At 37.1% G+C, this 22,869-nt stretch overlaps 4 protein-coding genes across 10 annotated transcripts in view; all 4 read left to right on the top strand.

The window, feature by feature from the left end:
* LOC106135086 (myocardin-related transcription factor B) overlaps positions 1-10,479 on the top strand; it is a 38,863-nt gene extending 28,384 nt beyond the window's left edge. For all 4 annotated transcript variants that reach the window (XM_060946456.1, XM_060946458.1, XM_013335278.2 and 1 more), the window contains 5 exons: positions 1,630-1,852; positions 2,910-3,049; positions 5,254-5,319; positions 6,275-6,408; positions 6,625-10,479. In XM_060946456.1, coding sequence (XP_060802439.1) covers positions 2,926-3,049; positions 5,254-5,319; positions 6,275-6,408; positions 6,625-8,697 — 2,397 coding nt within the window. In that variant the 5' untranslated portion in view covers positions 1,630-1,852; positions 2,910-2,925 and the 3' untranslated portion in view covers positions 8,698-10,479. The remainder of the gene's footprint in view (positions 1-1,629; positions 1,853-2,909; positions 3,050-5,253; positions 5,320-6,274; positions 6,409-6,624) is intronic.
* A 2,204-nt stretch (positions 10,480-12,683) lies between these two features.
* Positions 12,684-13,318, top strand: LOC106135064 (protein cornichon homolog 4). The gene has a single exon (XM_013335248.2). It carries the CDS (start codon positions 12,845-12,847, stop codon positions 13,316-13,318), a length of 474 nt encoding a protein of 157 aa, XP_013190702.1. The 5' UTR covers positions 12,684-12,844.
* A 5-nt stretch (positions 13,319-13,323) lies between these two features.
* Positions 13,324-16,241, top strand: LOC106135062 (uncharacterized). Its single transcript, XM_013335243.2, has 4 exons — positions 13,324-13,864; positions 14,407-14,764; positions 14,846-15,104; positions 15,575-16,241. The coding sequence occupies exons 1-4, from the start codon at positions 13,324-13,326 to the stop codon at positions 15,881-15,883; spliced, it is 1,467 nt and encodes a 488-aa protein (XP_013190697.2). The 3' UTR covers positions 15,884-16,241.
* Positions 16,242-16,733: 492 nt separating this feature from the next.
* LOC106135063 (heparan sulfate 2-O-sulfotransferase pipe) overlaps positions 16,734-22,869 on the top strand; it is a 71,596-nt gene continuing 65,460 nt past the window's right edge. The window contains exons 1-3 of one of the 4 annotated variants that reach the window (XM_060946432.1): positions 16,734-16,865; positions 17,166-17,353; positions 21,614-21,828. In XM_060946432.1, the coding sequence (XP_060802415.1) occupies positions 17,312-17,353; positions 21,614-21,828 (257 nt within the window). In that variant the 5' untranslated portion in view covers positions 16,734-16,865; positions 17,166-17,311. Of the gene's footprint in view, positions 16,876-17,165; positions 17,354-21,613; positions 21,829-22,869 lie in introns of all 4 variants that reach the window. The other 3 variants (XM_060946431.1, XM_060946433.1, XM_060946434.1) reach the window with 3 other exon arrangements.

Genomic DNA, 22,869 nt, shown 5'->3' with positions numbered 1-22,869 from the left:
TAGGCCACGGACAGCTGTTTGGCTGAAGGTATAATGTGTGACAAATGAATTTGTAAGTCTATTTATCAGTATATACACATATCTTCTTTACCTTATCGGATTTTGTTGCGGATTTCAATACCATTCAGATATGTTTTCTTTCTAATTTAAGAAATTACAGTATAGTATATTTGTCCGAATGATCGTTATTATAATACTTTTGGAGACCCTATAGTCTTACGAACATATTTAATATTTACTGAATATGTCGTTTTTGCTAATATTAGGGCATATAAATAAAGATGTAACTAATTACCAACAAGCTTTCGACGAGCAAAATTGCGCTGCGCCTGCTTGTGCAATTTTTACAACAAAATAGATTATTGGATGTTTTTGAAGTCTTCACATGTTTACCTAACTTTTAGTTTTATATTGCATAACTCACGTAAGCTGACAGATGTTTTATTTATTCCCCCTCGTATTTTCGGCTTTATTGCGAGTTTTAAACATTACGTAACCTTACCATCTTTTCTCGCTTCGGGATACAGATAACGATTTAAAACATTCGCACTTTTACGGAAGGCGGATTAAAAAATATTTTTATTATTTATTGATCTTCATAGTTCGTTTTAGTTAGAATAAGTTGCTAAAAAGAATATTGTTTGACGTGAACTGAAATCAATTTGGATGCGGCAGTGCTCTCCAGGCCGAATGCATCAAAGAGCTGATGCTTTGGCTATCGCAAACACGTTCAAGGACCAGAAACAATCAGCGCGCTCAAATATGTATAGTCGTTTTGTACCGCATCGTACTAAACGCCACACCCGAACTCATCCGGTGATCTACCATCCGCACCCAACGTTAACAATATTTTTTTGTTTCTTTTATTCTGTGATCGCAATGAATAACGAACAAATATCGTTGGTTAAAGAAGAAGTTAAACAATAATAGTCCGCCTATTGTACTTTACAAATTGTAATTGTTACAATAAAGAATAAATAAATAAATAAATAAAATAAATTAAAATAAGTAAAGTTAAACAAGAAATTAAAAAAACCACTTTATTTAAATTTCTTGTTATTTTCAAGCGTATTGAAAATAACAATAAATAAAAATGAGCTTAGAGCTTCCGGTTGTGCATAAATATGTTAGAGCACTTTTTAATACACATCTTATAAAGAAGATAAATGGACGCACAAAATAAGGATTTATACTGTAGAAATCATTCAATTTCATTAGCTTCTCCATTCGCATTACCGCAATATGTACAACACATACTGAGCATTCCGATCTCATGACGTCCAATAGCATCGGCTGATTGAAAGCCGTAAACAAACACGCCAATGTATAGCTTATTTGGACTATATTCTAAATTTTCCTATCCGCGAATGTGACGTAAACTATTTTTTTATTTTTAAATATGGGCAAGTTTAACTTTTTGCTTCTTAAAATTGATCCTTGTTTAGATTGTTTGTTGACTTTCCTGCTATATAGCAGCAAAGTTTTCATCCATGTTTCACTCCGTGCGGACACAAGAAAAGACCCAAGTACCTATTACTTATTTCAAACCCTAGTCTGTAAGATGGCCTAGTCCCTCCCTAGTTTAAGTTTATGAAACATAAAAATTTACTCCACATTTTTCATCATCAGAAAGCCGATCATCGTGCGGCGGAGGCAGCGGGTCAGAGGGCTCGGAGGAGCGCGCCTCGTGGCGGGTCACGCTGGACCACGACCTGGTGGAGACTCTGAGCGCCATCTACCCTGAGTGGTTCAAGCCGCAGCACCGACGCGAGCGCAGCCGACCCGCCTCCCCGGTGTCGCCTGTCTCACTGCCGCGTACGCCGGCTACGCCGCCTTCAGACGATATTTTCAGGTAAAAAACACTTACTACGGTTATAAATAAGGTTAAGGAACAAATAGACACGAAACTAACTAGAAGACCAAACGTTAATTGGAAAAGTTAGCTTAGATATTTGTAAGGTAAGAAACACTTTACGAATTAAATAGGTAAGGGATTAACTTGGAACGTAGGGCTTAAAGAAAATCTGCAGCTGAAAATACATAAGCAATTTTTCAGAAGGCAATCAAAAAATCCTAAATCAAACAGGAAGTCACACGGTAAAAATTTGATTACCCTGCATTTGTATTGCCAATTGATAAAACGTTTTTGGTTGACTGGAAGAAATCCCATTGGGGATAAGTCCGCCATTGTACATATTCTTCTAAATCCAATAACTGTTTTGTAATTTGTTTTATTTATTTTTATGTGCAATAAAGAGTTTACAAACAAACGTTTTTTAGATTTTAATGCAAATGTTATTGTTGCGAGAAAATTATTCCGAGTCTTCTGCCCTGGTTACATGAAGATAAAGTACCTACCCTATTGAGATTATAATTAGCGGTGCTGTAAAACTGTAATAAAACAAACCAATAAACATTTAATTTATCAATGTGACCATTATATTTGATCGTTGATGGTTATAACTTATGATTCAGAATGAGATATCTAGTTCAGAAATAGAAAATAAGGTTGCCTTCCTCGCAAACGCAATATATGACTCATTCTTTCTGTGCAAGAAATTGTGTCGAAAATATAATATATATATCGATAAATGATAATATCATTGAATCGAATATTAGTGGAAGGTATTTTCAATGACAAAATGATAACAAATAAATATTTACATTGTTTATAATGTTCAAGCATAAACAACGTTCTTTAAACAATCTTGATGGTTTTTGTCTCTCCAATTGCTCCCGCTGTGTAGTAAATAAAATACAAAAAATGATTACCTTGCCTGCCGTTACGTATGGAGGTAAACAAAAAGGCCGGCAAAATAATGACACCACAATTTGACCCAGTTTGAACTATCTTACCAGTACAATTTATTCATTAAATTGAATTTTATATTTATATATTTGTGCAACAGCTCGGGCGCCGAGGAGATGGCAGGACGAGAGGCGAGCGGTAGCGGCGCGAGCGAGCCGTCCAGCTCGCCGCGCGTGTCGCCGCCCAAAGTGGTCGTCGACGACAGCCCGCTGCAGCCGGCTATGGGCAAACACAAGGAATGTTAGTATACCCCCTCTTTTTTATTTTCATTATATTAACGCCTCTTTTCCGGAGGGGTAGGCTGATTACATCTTTGCCACTTCCATTATCTCTGCATTCATGCTAGCTCATCAAGAACTTGTTGCGGAAAGATTGATGCATACCGCTTCTAACCAGTGATTGCAAATTTTTCTTTAGACAAAAAAAAGAAAAGAGTTCGAGTAACATTTCACAACTTTTGGTTTTTCGAAGTTCGATTACTGAGAATACACAAACAAAACTTAGTTAAAGATGTTTTTAGAAAGTGAACTTCTTTCATTTGCGTGGGAATCGGGCCCCTATCCATTGTTGGAGGCAGAGTTTTAATCCCTACTATCGAGTAGTACCTACTTTCTAGATAACTGGAACATAAATGTGCAATTATTCCTCAGAACGATAAAAGTATTTGTTTTGCCATCTATAAATGTCAATGACTCAGATAAACATTTAACACAAATTTATGTAACGCCGAATGGAGACTGCCGCAACAAATCATTGTAATGTCAAAGTGGTACCGTTCTCATACATTTATTGCGTCTGTAATGGCATAATAAGTAAAATATACTTTTATGTGACCAGTACTTGTGGAAAAACACATGTGTATATGAAGAGTCTCTCAGTCATAGGTAGGAAAATAGAATTTGATATTAGAAATGAGGACAGTTCCCTCGTTCGTGGAAATGATATTAATAATACTTAGAAAATAAATATGTTTTGATCTTATTTAATTAGGCCTTTATTTTCCATAGTAAGTATGCAAAATAAACGCCTAATTAAGCACGCAATCTGATGATAAAGATTATGTACCTAGTATATGTAACGGCATTTTTCTCATCGAAATTGTAGCATGAAAAGTAAGACGCTCGATGCTGTGATTTTAAATTAATATTATATTCGTAAAAAAACTGAGGCTTGCGCAGAGAAAAAAATAAAAGCATTGTTATAAAGTCATAAAAAATTACCGTGTGACCAGACCAGGCATATGTCCTTGAATATAGATTTTGAATTTATTAAGACAGGTCGTCGTCTTTTCGCATCAATATGCTGTCACAGTACGCATTTCCGGCCATATTGCGCAGGCGCAGTCGCGACTGGCTTTACTGATAAATAATGTAAACTCTCCTCCGTTGTTATGCGCATCAACTCGAATGCTCGCGAGGATGTCGTAAAATAAAAGAATGTCACATACATATAGTCCGTCTATATTCCTCGCGGTGAAGACGGCTGTTTGGCTTAATGATACAATTGGGATTCCAGTGACAGGTTGCTAGCCTATCGCCTAACAGAAGAATCCCCATTCCTTAGTCGCGTTTTACGACATCCATGGGAAAGAGATGGAGTGGTCCTATTTTTTTTCCATTTGTGCCGGGAACCACACGGCACCTAACACCTAACAACCTATCTACATATGTATTATTTAAACGATGAAACGATCAACTAAAAAAGGCTATTGCTGTAAATGGGAAAAATTAGGATAAAAATAAATTTATCTGAAAACCTTATTATTACCTTAGCAAATTTAAAAAAAAAATAGTAATTGTAATTTTTTTACGAATTTATCCATGGACTACACAAATAAATGATTAACTGTGACACTGCGTACTTTAAGGCGGTTCGGTTCTAACGAAATTCAATTGAAGCGTAGACGCCCAGTAACCCACAATATTCGGCCCAGTGGTAGTGAATGTTTCGTCTGTAATACGGTCGCGGCATAACACTAGTTTCCTTGTGCAGTGTTTATTTACTTTGGCGCCGTGCCAGCGTTGTCCGTCCGTCGTTCCGTTCCCCGCTTGTCTACACGCAAACAAGAATACAGAACTCTATTCGCCTACGCCACTCCTGCGGGCTTGATCGATATAAGCTTGCGTCGATTGCCATCGATCACGTCCTACAAACTATCGATTGTCGGCCTCAAAGTCAACCCGATACCAGCGTCACAACACCGTATTTTCCTACGCAACAGCATTCATTAGTCGTCATTGTATGGAAAAGGAGACTCCTAAACGATCGTTTATGAATACCCATTTAGACTCCAATTCATATGCTTACATTAATCGAATGCCAATTGAAATATCTGCTTACAATAGTACTTATTTATAACGACAGGAAAATTATGCCATTGTAGTATGATTATAATGTTGATTTGCATAAAATGTTATTTATTAGATTATTTTTTCTTTTGACAGCTTTGAAAGTTAAACTGATGATGCGAAGGCCCATAACGCAGCTTGTGGCGCAAGGAATTATGCCCCGTAAGTACAGATATTATAGTTATCGGATACACATTTCTGAACACGTCCACTAATAAAGCTTTTTTGTAAAAGAGAACGCGAAACCGACTCATGACTAAGACCACCTTGTTACCGCTTCTTCTGCACTGACGCCTTGGAAGCGGCAGTAAACTTAGTTTTTAAGTAATTTATTTGACGTCATCCAATGTTGTTAAACCATACGACAATTATTAAGAAATATATAGTATCCTATAATAATGAATAAAAATTTTGAATTTGAATTTGAATTTGACCTTATGCAAACTCAATTCGGTTTAATTATTATTTTAATGTAGATAATAATAGTTATTTTGTCTAGCATAAAAGTTCATGTAAATAAAGTATATGAAACGTTATTTTTATTTAATGGAAAATTGCGCAGTAACAATCAATGTGCAAAGCACTCTGCGCGCTCCATAGACGTAAGAACCAAAGGGTAATTAAATTATAGTCCAATTAATAGCGATATGAGCAGAGGTAATTAGTCTGAATGCTGCGGGCAGGCGCCCGTGGCCGCGAGCGTAGTCGCGCGCGTGGGCGCAACAATTTTATTTACGAGCCGAAAGCAGCTCGCTAATGAGGTTTTCCAACAGACGTTACAAGAAAAATACCCCACGATTTACAGCTATGCATCGGACTAGCGGTTGACGACAGAACATTAGCTTTTATTATCATGAAAAAAGACATTACCGTCAATATTCGAATGTCCTGAGAGCATTGCCAAAATTTGAAATATGCGTTATATTTCAAGTTTTGGCAATGCATTATTTTATTATGACATCAAAGTTGAAACTATTAGTGCATGACACGAGTAACATATATCATTACTGTTACAATTGCAGATACGATAGAAAATATGTTGTTAGCGGGTAAAAAAGCAATCATTTTAATAAATAAATACCGTATACTCATAAAGACTTTGAAATTGTTTTTACAGCTCAGAAAACGCCGCCAGCGTATTTTGAACAATGCAAACAATTACAGCGAGCAAAAACCGGAGATTTACTCAAGGCGAAGATTCAGCGGCGGCCCGACCGCCAAGAATTAGAACGATTACACATTTTAGAACAGGTGCGTTTTCTTTCACGGATTTCAGTTTCGAAGAGTTTTGTTTTGATTATATGCAACATTGATTTCGATTCTAATATGTATAGTATTTTCGATATTAAATAGACATAGTGTCATTTAAATGATCGATGTCGTCAGTGCGTTTAAAGTTTGAACTCTAGAAATTACACAAAAGTTAGGTACTAAAACAAGAACTTACTTCCATTTCTATGATTACAGGAGAGCCATGTGGATCCGAGCCTGGCGGAAAAACAACGTATGTTAAAGAAGGCGCGACTAGCTGACCAACTCAACGACCAGCTGTCACACAGGCCCGGACCTTTGGAACTCATCAAGAAGAACATCCTCCACACAGAGGAGAACATCGAGACCGCTGTAAAGACCGGCATTCTCGCCTTCAAAGCCACCAGCGAGGGCGCCTCCGGCAGACCTCAGCACCCTTCATCTTACTGCGGACCACCCGAAGAGGTCTCTCCTTCACCATCCCCACCCTCCACTCTATCCCCCGCCAGCGTCGCATCCCCTCCGCAACACCCCGCCCCCGGCAAAGACAAAAACCGCAAGAAGAATAAGCAAAAACAGCAGCCGAAAGCCCGCTTCAAGTTCCACGAGTACAAAGGACCACCAAACGCGCAGAAATCTATTTCGCCACCCAACTCAGTGGAGACGCCATACGAGCTGCTACTGCAACAACAGCAACTACTATTGCAACTGATGCCGGCGTCCCCCGCCGCGTCCGTGGCGTCTGATTGCTCCGACGCATACACCGCGCCTCCACCCCCGCCTCCTCCGCCCGCTCCTCTCGCTTCCTTCACCATCGCTTCTCGCTTCGAAGACATGAAAGTCTCTGATTTACGCGCCGAGTGCAAGCGCCGAAACTTACCCGTTTCCGGACCGAAACCGCAATTGATTCAACGACTTCGGACTTTCATGGACAAGCAGGAGGAAGCTCCGCGCTCCCCGGCATCGGTCGCATCGATAGCTTCGATCGCGTCGGTGGCCTCTCCCGAGTCGAGACTGGACGATCCCTCGGAGGACATAGTGCAATCCCAGAGACGGCAGATCGAAGAACTGGAGAGGAAATTGGAGGCGTCGAGGCAGCAGATGGAGGCGGTGCGAAGGGAAGCGGCGGGCGCGGCCGCCAGTGACCAGAGCCGGCGGCTGCTGCAGGCGCACATCTGCATGACGCAGCTGCGCGCGCAGCTGGACGCGCTGCAGCAGGCGCCCGCCGCGCCGCCGCCCGCGCCCGCGCGCTACGTGCTCTCCGCCTGCGACGCCGCGCCCGACCGCCTCGTGCGACTCTTCACCGTCGCCTCGCCCGCCGCCAAGGACGACGCCAACCATCAGAAGAACCCGGCATACATACTCAACGGCGTCAAGGTGGTGCCAATCGCTATCCTACCCACTCACTACGAGCCGGAGCGCGTGGCGCCCCCGCCCCCGCCGCCTCCTCCACCTCCCCCGCCGCCGCCGCTCCGAGACTGCACAGAAGACAGCCAGATAATGGACGACGTTCTAGAAATTCTGGTTGAGAATGGCGAGCTGCCAGCGTCCGCCGTAGACGAGACCGCGCGCGAGGTCCGGAATGATTTTATGACCAACACTGCCGATGCGTTCTCTCCGACTGACGTGCTGACCGACGACGTGCTCGACGATACGCGCGTGAGAGATTCGCTGGCGGCCGAGGAACTGCAGAGAGAACTAGATGACATACAAAATGAGATTATGAATCATGCGGATATGCGGGCCGTCAATCATTGCGATGGCGGCGATATCGACCACGCTCTGAACGTTGATCTTCTCTCTAACGATGATTTTCACACGAACTTTGGAGCTCCCGACTCATCAACGGATCACGACTTTTTCAGTCTGCTCTCGGGAGACACAAGCCGATCGGAAGACAAATCGCAAACTCCCATGGATATAGGCGAAGACACAGAGAGAATGGGTATGAACCCGCTCGCTAACGACATCCTCGACTACACCAGAGCGAGTTTCGATTACATGGACGATCTGTCGTTGCCGTCATTTCAGAATGAAGATTCTCGGAACGGGCCGTTCGAGGAGCGTCAATGCGATTTCGATTTGAAAGAGCTGATCGATTCGAATTCTAACATGAACGTGGACGGGGAGGGGTACGATTACATGAGCACGGAGATCATCCCGAACCTGTTCGGGCGCGGCCCCGTGGCGCAGTGCGACCCGCTGCTGGGCGGCGCGCTGTCGCGGCCGGCGCCGCGGCCCGCGCACAAGCACTACTCGTGGGACCGCATCGAGTACGACGCCACCTGACCCGCCGACAGCCGGGCCATCGCTCTCTAACAACACTTACGCTATGATCTCTTACATTTGATACACCTACCGACGCCGTGCGGATTTTTCAAAAGTGCTCTACGGTGATGGTTCGGTTTGCTAGCGTTTACCAGCGGATCTTGGACCCGCTGCAGCGGTCCAACAACCTAGTCTCGTCGGCGACTCGTTCTTCCATGATGTGACTATAACTAAAAAGAAATATATGCCCGACACAAAGTGTGGGCATCGAAGGACTAGATAGTTTGTATTAATCTGTACTTAAATAGACGGTACGAAATGTTTGTGTCGCTAGTTGGTAAATAGTTTAATTTTAATTATTTATATTTAGTGAGTGTTAGCGTCCGTCACCACCGTACGCAGTGACATACTTGGCTCACAATTTATAAATCCATTTTATTTACTATTTATAGGCGTATCTACTTATGTATATATTGAAAATAATACTCAACATAGTTGTGGATTTCTGCATTCCGCCCGATGACTTAACCTAGGGAAATTTATCATAAGAATTGTTTTTGTTGGAACACAAACATTCAATCGAAGAGACACCTGGTAACGTACACGATAATATAACTTATGATGAATGTTTAGAAAGATTGATGTTGTGTCAGTAATAGAATCCGCTGAGACCGCCTGTTGGTGGCGATTTCCCAAATCAATAAGTGACATTCCAGTCTTGTTGAAGTGCAGAGCGTGGCACAGCAAGCTTGTCTCTCGCGTCGACCCATTCGCGTTGTTACCAATCAGATAGATTTAGAGGCCTGTAGACGAACAGAGAGCGGGTTGCACATTCGCAAGCCATCGTCATGGGTGGGACCAGCTTGGGAACAATGTTAGATACGAATCATTTAGGTAAAGTAGGACTTCTCGCGTCTACAATTATGCAATCACTCTATTTTCACATTCTCCTTCCGTACCACGCGATTAATAAATTATTCTATAGTTTGTAACAAGATTTCTAGTAATATTGATGATTTATTACTAATTAGATGTTTGATTTACCTAGAAGAATTATTATAATGATTGTATCAACATAACATTCTTGAAAATGTATCATTCCAATGTATTGTCTAAAGTGTAGGATAGGTGCACTATTATCAATAAGTTGCTGTTTGACTGTTACCTGTTAGCTCCGTAATTAATTTACCGCTAGACTGCTTGCATAATTGTCGTATCGCATTATTTGTATCTTTTATTTGTCGTACCTACAATATTCTGTCATTTTCATTAGGAATGAGTGATCAATAATGAATCTTGCGTTTGCCGTTGCTTCACTGGGGATACATTTTAAAAAGCGGAATTTATGAATCGAAAACATATTGCCATTATTTGCATTTATATTATAATAAAGTATTCAATACCTGAAACTACAACGAATATGGGTTACTGCCCTGATTGTGCCAATACTATTTGAAGGTGTGTGGCATCAAATGACTCCCTCACATTTAATACTGACGAGTCTGCGTAAAGGGTATCAATTATGTAACTATGGTCTGAGTATATTTATGATGGTGGTAAAATATATGGCGGCACTTCATAATGCTGATGAAGTTCAGCCATGTATGGATTGGTGCTATTTGTGGAAGATTTTATTGTATAGAAAAATATATTAGCATCACATAGTATCTAATTCAGTAACCTCAAATTGATCATATGCGCGCTTGGAATTCACTAATGTGTGTACTGATGAAACTTCCTTATTCTTAACTATTTATTGGATTTTTTTTTTAAACGTAATCATGTTAATTATTATGAATAAAATCAAGACAGGGCATTATTTTCAACTTACTAATATTGTTTGCTTTTAAGTAAACTTTTTAAGTAATTCCATTAACTAAGTAAAATTTAACGGAACTTAGTTTTAAATATTTATAAAATCTATTTGCTCATTATCGAAATTATACCTTTCTCTTTAGCCAAATATTGAAGTAGGGATGAATGGCATTCTAAGAATTAAAATTCATCATATATCGCGTTATGGTCATGACAGATCGGTGGTGAGAAATTCTGCGCAGTACACATCTTGTATGATACACAAACCTAGAGCCTGCATCATACATGCTATCAAACATTTGTATCATAATTGCGCATGTATGTTGTCGGCTTTAGTTACGTCTCGTTGATGTCGAATGAAGACCTGTGGAATGTAATATATGTCGACTTAGGTAATTATACAGTACTTACAATCGGTCGCAGTATGTGGCCGTATATGTGAATTTCTGACCACGAATGGTCTCTAGTGATGTGAGAGTGTGACCACTACAAATCCCTCGTATCTAACTGGCCTAGTGTGTTACATAGCTTCGTTTTTATATTGATACTAGTTATACATTATATCTATTTAACGAGATACTAAGTGAGATTAATGTTTGAATAGCATATTATCTGCATATTTGTTATTGTTGTAATTATTTTAGGAGAGTTTTAATCTTTGTTTTGTAGTAGGTTATATTCCGAGTCAGTGATAAGTTATGGTGAAATTATGTATGATACCTAAGTACTAAATGAATAATATTTAAATTTATATTAGCTCTCTGCAGAACTACTGTTGTCAGCATAACATTGTAATTGGCTTCGTTTTATTTATTAAGTGCACCTCCAGTATAATCTTATTAATAACTTCGATTATGCATATTTAGTGACACAAGCAATATACTTATGTATATATTTGTATGCGGCTTCTAAAGCCTGCTAAAACAGAGCCAAGTTTATACAATATATTATGTAATTATGATGATGTGATAACTACAGGAGTCGAATCTGTAGAGTAATTGGATAGTTTTTTACCTTGCCCTGTAATGAAAGCCTTGTAAATATTTATCAAGCCTTTATTAGCATAAGGAAAGAATGTTGAATAAAATTTTGACACAAAAATAATGTTTCATTTTATCATAGGCATTGGTGATTCCCCATAATTAGGACTATAATTTTCTTTATAGTGTTTTCAACTCATGACCCTGAGCTTGGTGAGCTCCGATCAGATTTTGTTTGACGCATACAGTGTACCTATGTATGTCGCTTAATTTATCAGATCTCAGGTTATCTCCGGCAGATAAATAGACCGATTAGGATCGATTGATTGACATATTGCATATTGAATAATATTTATGCATATTGCGTACTACTGCATATTGAATAATATTTATGCATATTGCTTACTACTGCATATTGAATAATATTTTTAAGTACTTTCATTATTATCCCACGTAGAAGTCGATCAAGGCATGATCTGTCTCGATCAAGGTCTATAAAATCGGATTTTTTCTCTTATGCTGCAATAGGCTAGTCAATATTGAACTCATTAAGTATTCAGACATCTGAATCGAACTCTTTCAGGCTAAATTCTTTAAGGCCATTTCCTCATTCATCGTCCGTTCATCGTTCCGTACTGACTCTGTCTACTCTGTAAGGAATAACGACGATGTGCGTATGTTTGTATTTAAAATTCTTAATTATTTCAACAAAATTCCATTATCATGGGAACGGGAACTGCTCTATGTGTTCTCATTTATCCACATCTACAGGAATCACAGACTTATAAATATGTTTTGAAATCTGTGGCGGGAATGGGAAATTATGTGAATTGCTAGCCTCACGTGTCGCATATTTACAAAAAATACCTACCTATTATCCTTTTCCTTGATTTACTTTTTTTTATCGCTGTCAGACCCAAAATAAAAGCTCATCTGGCACGCATGAACTAATGTTTATAATATTTTCTGACACCAACATTATGTTGGTGTCAGAAAATATTATATTCACTCAAAGTGGATGCCGTATATTTCCGGGTCATCGATTCGGAAAAATCCGGGACGAGAAAGCCGAAAGCCATAACTTAGCCAGCCAAAACCGAAGATAAACGACGCACACACACTTCTATTAAAAACATGAAATGCATTGTCATTGTCAACTAAAGTTTTTTCTTGTCACTTAGTTGTCACTGTCAGTTGTCAATCTGATGAAAGCAGTCGTTCGTCTTCCTTTGTATTTTTCGTATATACCTAATAAAAATAATGAAAACAACAAATAATTGTCCAGAAACGTACTTATTGAAAATTGATTGAATAAATACCTAGCTTCTGCTAAATTCATTATTAATGTGAGATAACGTTATCAAAGTATAGGTATGATATTAGCTGAAACTTTATTGTTCTCTCTTTCTTTAATCGATAGCGGCGGCATATTGTTCCTTTTGGTTTACTATATTATCACTCTTTCTGACTTGGAATGTGACTATTTAAATGCTCAAGAGTGCTGCGATAAGTTAAACTACTGGTTGCTCCCTAAATATATCGCTCACTCGTTCGTAACATTCATACTGCTTCTTCATGGACAAATAGTTCTGTTTATTTTGAACTTGCCCATGTTCATTTGGTTAACATTTGAATATTTTACTGTGCCTAGAGGAAACCTGGGCGCTTATGATCCAGCTGAAATCTACAATCGCGGACAGTTGAAGAAACATCTAAGGGATGTTATGATTTACATTGGTCACTATCTCATTTTCTTTTTTATTTATCTTTATTGCTTTATACTTGCGCTTTTGAAAGGAGATCCTCTCCAGAGATCAGCTGATGACCAAATTGTAACAGAAATCTAAATAAAATGGCAGATGAAAGTGATAGTGGAAGTTCTTCAGGCTCTGGAGAAAGTAGTGAAGAAAATAGTTCATTTGAAGAAGAAGTAATAGCATGTGTGAAGGTGCCATTGCCTGAAAATATTGCGGCCACTATAGAGAAAAGAGAACTATTGCGAGATACTGAACCTATCACTTGCAATTCTACTTTAGTAGATAATGTGATTAATAACTACATTATTGCAAAGAAGATTTTAAGTAATCTACCATGGCAAGAGAAAATGTTATGCAAATATGTTTGCACCACCTGGAACTCTGCTATTCAGACTTTAAAGCGTGAGCAACTGTGCCCAGCAGATTTTGTGGTTGACTTTAAAACCTTTATGCTCAAAAAGTCTTATAGTTTTGACACTGAGCCCTTAGTAGTATTCACATTTGCTAACACAACTGGACTATGCATATCTAGTAACTGTTCTGCTCAAGTCCACCCATGGAGCTTTCAGAACTTGGTTAATTCTACTACATTGAATCCTCTTCATTGTTCAAAACTCTGTGGCCAAAAACATTGCTGTAAGTTATTTAACAAGTATTTTACAAAATTTAATATATTTTTCAAACAGTAAAGTCTTACTTAAACTTACCTACCTATATCTATGAAGAAGATTGCAGAAAAAATGTACCTATTTCACCTGAACAACTGAACAAGAATCCCTTGTTCCCATTTACAATATTTGTATGAAATGAAGTATGGATTAAATAATTGAATTGTCAGAATATCCATTGTATTGACATGGATTTCTTTTTTTCATCATCAACTTCCTAGCATTTGTATTTACACCCACCCTGACGTTGACCATCAAAGAGTAGCAAAGTCTGGTAACATTTTTAGTATCCAGATACTTTATCATTTAGTAAATGGCAAAGTAGTTATCTTGGTTGAAATATAAATCTTGAACTTTATATTTTATCTGATTTATTATGCTAACCCAAATAAAGGTTCAAGGCCAACCTGTACTAAGATTTCATAATAATTGTTAATATTAATGAAATGTTTATATTCCACAATTTTTTAACAAATAATAAAACAACATTAACTAAACTTCTTTTTTCAGGCATTGATCTAGTTCACCATTACTCATGCGCTCCGAAGCAATGCATGCTGACAGTGAGGGCTGGCTACTTGTCTTACCTGCCACTGCAAGACTCCCCTACTTATTCCCACACAATCTTGCGTAGCATGTTCCGGAAACCATTCCCGTTCCTCAGTGGCCTCTTCATACCAGTAATTCCGGATGTTAAGTTCCATGTCATCAATATAAAATCAAACCGAAACATGCAAAGAGATTTCTTTGATATAGTGAACAATATCGCGACAGAAAGGATTTTCAAAGGCATAATTGTATATGTGACTGAAAATTTTCTCTTGCATTCTGAAGAAGATTTCTATTATTTGAATCATTTTAAGGAATTGTAAGTACCTCTATTTTTGTTATTTTTTTTTACAGTTATCATCCAAAAAAAAGACATGACAAAGTAAATTCTTTTTTACAGACAGCCTAATATCCCTTATGCCTTAGGAGGTTGCATTGTGGAAGATACAATGTATGGACCAAATGATATTGAGCATGTGATAGATCGTGTAAACGATGGTACTGATTTTGTGAGTGAGAACTTACTTTCTATTAGTATGTTCACTGTGCCAAAGACCCGCAACTCAGATCAAACAGAGAAGCATAACTTTGACATTTTTTCTCTTGTCATAGAATCATGTGATTCTACTAAAGCAAAAATACAGAAGACCATAAATGAGGTATTGTATGATTATTAGTGTTTAATTATAAAAAAAGAGTAACTATATGGAATATTATTAAAGAAGGTTGTAAAACCATGGCTTAATCTTTTCACGACATGTAAGGTCACATGCATTCACAGATGCCTTTGAATATCACTAATATTACTTACCAATTTCCGCAAGTTAGGGGTTTTTTTATTAATCCTCCTAATCATTAAGATAACCGTGTTCAAAAAATAATTCTTAAAAGTGATAAAGCGAAAGTTACTTGAACAAACATTTATGCTCATTGCATAATATTTGCAATATTATTAAATATACTTGACATTCATTGTTGAATACGAGGAGGGATCTTATGATTAGTCTGCTGGTTCCATAAGAATATCTTAAATATTCAGAAATTGATCATTATTTAACACTCATATTTTTTCTCTTTTATTCTCTATTATATGAAAACCAAGTATATTGTTGATATTCCTGTTTTTCAGTTCTCGAATAAGGTGCCGAGATTTGAGCATAGCGTTGTATTGAAGCTATCATGTATCGGCCGCGATCAGAAGCACGATGTGGAACAGAAATACTTCCGGGACGCCTTTCCCGACACCAGGCTAGTCGGGTGTTACGGGAACGGGGAACTGGGAATCAACCACCCGGAGAAACCGATAGTAGACCGCCCATGCCCAAAACGCCCTTGCCCTGATCTGGGACCTCAAATTGGAATCATTTATTCTTACTCCACTGTTTTCTTTTATATCGGCTGGGGGAAAATAACGTCGCCGCAAGGACCGGTTGCTTAGGATTTTTTAAGTGTAAATAAGGAGGAAAGAAAAAGAGTAAACACCTTTCAGACATAAATTTAGCGACACTTTGTTTTATGCGTGCTTTAGTGAATAGTTTAAAACAAAATGTTTTGACTTTATAAGTGAAATCGGAATTAAGAAAGGAGAGCAGCTGAACAACTTGGAATCTGCTACTGCCCCTCTGCACACAATTCTGGCTACCCATTGTATCCAAAACGTACATAGTAAGTTAAGGGAATATGTATAAAAGAAACAAATTTCAGATTTGAAACTGGTATTTAAAAGGGGTTTATTCAATTTCGCGTTTAGCCATTAAGTTTATCTATTATCCTTGTAATATATCCTGTGATACTTATTTTTTCTCGTTTTTTTTTTAATTTTTTGTCCATTTATGTGTTTGTCGCTTAAACCATTTGGTATTTACTGTAGATTGAAATTTGTGACATACGTTTATGACATGAAATTTTGACTGAATTTAACGGGAATGATAATTATATATATGTTAATTAAATTTAAACACATTTACATCAATATGTTAAGTAAGATATACATAATAATATGTTAACTTTTGGTGTGGTGTCCGTCAAGTTCAAGTATGAACTAAAGGTACGCAAGTAAGTACTACTGACTTATTCTTGCATGATCTTAGTTGCACTCTCCGATGCAAGACTTTGGGACACGGGGTCCGCTTGTCAGTGACATGTATGATATATTCTAAGGCTATCAATTTTACCATCAATAACTGATGCTCTTACGACACAAGATCATTAAAATTTGTTTATGTGTATTTTGAAGTGCATAAAGATTATCCCGAAATAAATAATCATTCTGTGAAAAAAGGCGGTGGCTTACACGCGCGTATGTAGTGATAAGATTAGATTTAATAACGGTTAACAGTGTATTTATTAAATGCATCATATTTACTCGGATGTCAGTATATGAAATAATTGTGACCATAGATTTGGAAATAATATAAGCGGTAAGAAGTGGTAAGACCTCGCAATTGATGGTTGTTACACCATAACGTTTAATTATTGCATCTTAATCTCAATGCTGAGATAATATATTTGACGGGTTTACAACTGCGCAGTAATCTGCGTACTTTCTAGATACGTAATATCATTCCTATAGTTTCAAGTATAATAAGGCATTTCTGTTGTTTTATATTATTTCAATTTCTATGATTGTGATTCACTGTTTAGCTAGTCTTATGTAAAATACGTTTTTTTTAATGATTGCTGGGTTTTATTTCTTTTAAAAACTATACATTAATTTGCAGGTGGCGCTAAATTTGTCGCGTTTTGTTAATTGGCGTATATTGGATGGCGATACAAAAGAATGCGGGACTTTCGCATATATCAAGGGAAATGTAGTTTTCACCGGGTTTAAAGATACCCTATGTCCTCCAGCCTCTGAATTATTTGTATGTTCGTGAATATTTCGAGAAGATTCAAGAGATCTTATTCAGTAGGTAACCCGTGAAGAATTAACAAATAAACTTACTTTCGCATTTATAATATTATTTGGGATACTCGCCTATCAAGATAAACATTCAAGACACATCAGTCAGAAAAAGACAGAGGCCGACAAAGTATTTTGCTCTGATTTCTTTCATCTCATAAAACAAGGTTGAACCTTCTTGAAAGGATTTTTGTGTAGTGAATAGCTTTGATTAGCATTACTGTGTAATCGATTTAAAGCATGCAATCACGATTATTAGTTGAGTATCTAACGAGGAAATAATAGCGATGTCTGGGACGGTGGGTGCACATTTGTGTAGGTAATTACAATATTTCGTTACGTGAATAATGGCTTCTTGACCGTTACGGTGAATTATTTTGTCCATATATATAATAACGTCTATATCCCTTGCGGAGTAGACATAGTCAGTTTTGAAAAGATTGAAAGGCCATGTTCAGCTGTTTGGCTTAACGATGGAATTGAGATTCAAATAGTGACAGGTTCTAATCCATACAGAAAAGGGAAGTATGTCTCCATTTCGCTTTTTCATCATCGAGTTTTCCAGTGGCCAGGAAAAACATATAAATGACTTAACATAGTACCTAAGATTTATTATATATAAGATATAACATTTATTACAAAGATTTAAAAAAAAAAAAATATCTCTTAAAAGGAAGAATAGCGTTACTCACTGTTAAATCCTCACTTATCTGGAGGAAAGCTTAGGGTGCGTCTTATGATCATGATCTTTTGGATGAGGATTGGCAGTCAGGTTTTAAAACAAAGCTGAGTGACATTTGCAAACTTGCAGGGGATCTTAACCCATATTGGATCATGGAGAATGCTGCACTAGTGAATGTTAATGTATATTCACTTAGTCACCTTTAGCGATATCATTGGGAAAGAGATGGGATATAAAATGTCGTGCCAAAAGGCCTCTCATACATGCAATCTCTCGCATCGTATGGCATAGGTAATCGATTGCCTCTAATCCTAACGGGCAACGGGCTAGACACAGCCCAAGACTCGATGGTCACGTTTGGGATAGAGGAATTGAGATCAGAAGTAGTAACAAGTTTGCTAGCCCATCGCCGAAAATGTAGGTATGTAATACCTACATTTACTTTTATTGACTTATATTATCTACGCGAGAAGAGAACATCTGATACACACTTAGTACATACTTGCCTTATGTTTTTTATTCGCTAGCAGATCAGCACGGACGTATTTGTTTCAGTGCGTGCATAAAAAGTACAATAACGCAGCGCTGGATGGCTGGAAATTAATTCTCAGAAAGTTGAAGTTGAATTTTCAGTGCATGTCCGTCAAAATTTTTATCACATACCTACCGCAGGATTTCTTGCATATGAGTTTGAGTTGATACTCGTTTCTCGTTGAGCCTATATACATGAGATGAGAGAAAGAGGTTAGATTTTACCCTAATCAATAACTAAGTAAGATTTACGGAATTCATCGAGGAAATGTTGGAAAACCTACTGAAGCAGCTTTTCATTTCTTCGCAACGTAGGGAATTTGCGTTGTGGATATGTTTTTTAATTAAGTGTGACATATTAGAAAAAAAGGCAAATATGAAATAAAAAATGGTAGAGGTACCTAATTTGCGTCTCATTGAAAATTATAGTATTCAAGCAACACTGCTTCATTTAGATATTCAAAAATGATTGTTGGAATTTGGGTATGGTGGATTAAATTAACTACATTTTATTCATATTTCTGTGACATTTTCATATCTTCATCTCTGTTAGCCTAGTCACGTGACGATTCCCATCAGCATGGGTGAGGTGATAGCTCCTGAAAGTGACTTTTTCCTTCCGTTCTCACCCCGTGGCGCGCGTTAGCTCGCAGTCGCCAAGAGTTTCGCGTCACGGTCGCACGAGCGTTTCCCGCGTCTTTTCACGCGAGCCGTAGAAAGTTACGCGCGCGTAAAAACACTGTTAAAACTTTTTGTTACAAATAGGTAATTGAATAAAAAATTGTGAATATATCCCGGATTAATTGTGATTGGCTTGCCTCATGTGGGAATAGTTTCAGGTAATTGTTGTGGCTCTTTGAAGCATCTTATCTTCTTCGTAGCATCGTCTTTCGAATTCTTGGTTAGAAAATTGTATATATGTTAACGAACATTAAAAAAATTATGTAAAATATTGAAAAAAATAATCCTCTTAAAATACTCCATCTTGAAAATAAAATATTTAATTTATTTTAAAAGCTTTATCATGAGCTTGTGTAAAAATACACACAAATTAAAAAAAAACTTCTTTACTCTTTTTTTACTCTTCTCTCTTTCAGTCAACATTTAAGCCCTAAAGCTCCTTATGACAAACAGAATAGTCCAAAAAACATGAATTATAAGTTTACCTGCTTATCTACATAGATGTGGTTTTTCACAAGTAGGCAAATTTGGTTGCTATTAATAACTTTATTTAAAAATCGCACTTTTATTAAATGTTCAGGGATAAATGATATAAGTTACCTTTATCCAACTATTCATGCCTGAAGAACTAAATATTTAATAGTCCTGAATCACATTTTCATACTATCTGGTAGGTACATTTAGGTATTAGCTTAGGTGCACTACACTGTGCCTACAATGTTTCTACCAAACGATAAAATCGTGAGTCGAAAATATATGTGTTTAACGATATCCATGTCCTGGTACTAAACAATAGGTAATTAGATAGTAAAGAATAATACTTATACCTACCTACATGTTTCCGTTTTTCAACATGTATTTTTTCAACAAGACCTACGTAGGTACCTATAGTGAATCAAAAATATGAAATTTTTCTCCTTCTCTCGTATAGCTCGAAAATATAAGGTATTATTTTATGATAAGTAGGTGATAGGACCTAACAGCATAATAAAGAAAATTATGAAAACCTCGATGATTCACCTTAATAATTCGTTATTTCATGCGCGAAAACACGTATGATCATAGATAGGTAATCATAAAAACTCTAGAAGTAATTAATTTTGACATTGCTATTGAAAGGAAATACTTACTAAATAAAAATGCATGCAGTCTCAGTAGGTGTAATCCCAAGTAATTTTATTGTAATTCAGCCAATTACTATCAATTTAATTTTGATAGTAGTTGTCTTACTGCCTTTCTTTGCGTACAGAGAAAAAGCAACATGCTTGCCAGTAGTAACAAAGTAACTTAGATTATGTAAAAAAAAAGATATTATTATTTTTATTTATTTTAACTACCTACTACCATAGGTACCTAACTAGAAGTAGATCACGTTCTCGGCACCCATAAAAAAGTACACAATGAATTAAATATCTTTTTTCAGTTCTTACATTGCCTCACGAGGGAAATGATCGTGCCACGACTAAGGCGGTAGTTATTCCCACATTTATTTAAAGTTTTATGCCAAGAGCTTATTAATTCTATTCATCTTGTTTAATTATCATGTTTTAAAACTGTTTTATTAATTTGTCTTTTTAACATAAGTAAACAATTTCAAATAATGTCTAAAGAATCTCATATAATATCTGCCTGTAGAACATTACATTAAATCTCTTTTTGAAATCATAAGAAGATTTCAAAAAGAGAGGTATTAAGTCATTCGAGAAAGCCCGCAAAACAAAAGCATAGGTTAGGCAGGGCAAAGGTGACATATGAGTTTGCGGATTCAAGAATGATAAATTCTTAAATGAGATTGTTGTAGTTGATCTGATGAAAGCGCCAAAATGCACACCTTCACTTTCTCCAGACGAATGTAATCTCTGCCAAAACGATAGCTGCTATTTTTATAACATCATCTTTGCCAGTCAGCGTAAGTTACATCATGTGTCATTCTTTAAACTTAAATTTAATCAAGACATTTATTACCTATTCAGTTTGAATACATTATTAATTACAAGTACGTTTTTTTTTAATTTGTCTTCTCCGCCTTTGAAAATCTCTTCACGAGAATTAAATAAAACAATATGAAAATAAATAATCACAAAACGTCCTACTTTTAACACATAATTGAAAAAAAAAACTTTGTATCGTTAATTAAAAGCCGTAATAATTTTTATTGAGAATTAAATAAGAAAATATGAAATAGAATAATCCAAAAAAGTCCTACTTATAACAACTTATTGAAAAAATTAACTTTTATCGTTAAATATGTAATAGCGGTAACTTTTTTTTTACAAGTACATGCAATAATTTCTTGATATGACTATACCCACATGATATTGAAAAGTTATTACTTGCATAATTTAGTACTTATTCCATAATATCACGTATAGAAGCGTTTAAGTGGACTACTGTGGACAGTGTTGTGCAATCAAAGACAAATCTGCTCTGAACTGTGCCAAGCTTGCAACTCGAACACTCGAGATCTAGTGAAAGTCCGTAATTTCCTCTATTTGTGTGGGAGAGTCCGAGCAAAGTGGAAAACAAAGAAGAGCTTAGAAACAATGGACCACCTGTTCCGGCAGCGGAGGATTAGCGTACCCAAGCGGTGAGTATATTCAAACTATCTTATATACTCCTTTGTTAATTCTAGGACATGTAACAGCACGAATTTCTCCGTTATCTTACGTCTATTGATTTCCATTGGCAGAGACAAAGGTTACAGTTAATTATGGTTCACAAAACATCCTTACATGGTGTGTAGGAAATGTGCAACTATTTCATCGGAAGTGGAGAAAAGTTTTTGTCTCCAATTAGATTCGCTAGTTGTATCCCGTCAATAGCAATTATGTTAAGGGGGAATCAAACACATTTTTCTGCCAGTAGTTGAGGTAATTAAAAAAGTTTGCCATTTCCTATTGCAAGGTGAATGACATTCTGTACTTGATGCCGGAGGTTTTTGTCATCAATATCTCGGCTCTCGGCAGCTGACAATCAACGAGGAACGCCTGCTAATTTCGTTCCTGAGATTCAATGAACGCGCTACATTCACTTGGTAATCGGTTTAGCAACAGGTGTCGTATTATTTTTTAACAACAATTCGCAACAGTACTATGTCATTGTGATGAATATCATATCCGGAGAACTCGGAATTTTTTGGGTTTTAGAACTACATATTTGTCTGCTGATTTGCTGTGTTTGAATATATTAGGTACTTGCAAGATGATACAACATCCTTGAAACACGCGTGGATTCATCTAGCAGAATTTTTAGTAGAGGCATGATACTATTGATATAAAATTTAAATGTTCTTATATTAACAAAAACTTTATCCAGGCATATTATTATATAAGCCATTCACACCATATATTTATTTTGTTCTGTGGAACCACGCTAGCGGGCACGCGGCTATTGTTACGACATGTCGCAGGTTCGCCAGTTATAATTTTGCGCCAAATTTGTGTAACATCATACAACACGGAGGCGAAAGTGTCTTAGTTTTTGTTTAGTGTGTGTGTTTCTTGATTTTACTACATTTTCGTGGACAGCCACGTGTGAAATTTTACTGTAGGCCGACGACATTTTATTTGCAATAATAACATTATTCAAACATTATTAGTAGTGCTTACAGAAAAAATACTCATCCATG

Source organism: Amyelois transitella, chromosome 11, assembly GCF_032362555.1.
Source record: "Amyelois transitella isolate CPQ chromosome 11, ilAmyTran1.1, whole genome shotgun sequence".
Lineage (NCBI taxonomy): Eukaryota > Metazoa > Arthropoda > Insecta > Lepidoptera > Pyralidae > Amyelois > Amyelois transitella.
This window is presented reverse-complemented; position numbering and strand designations above follow the sequence as displayed.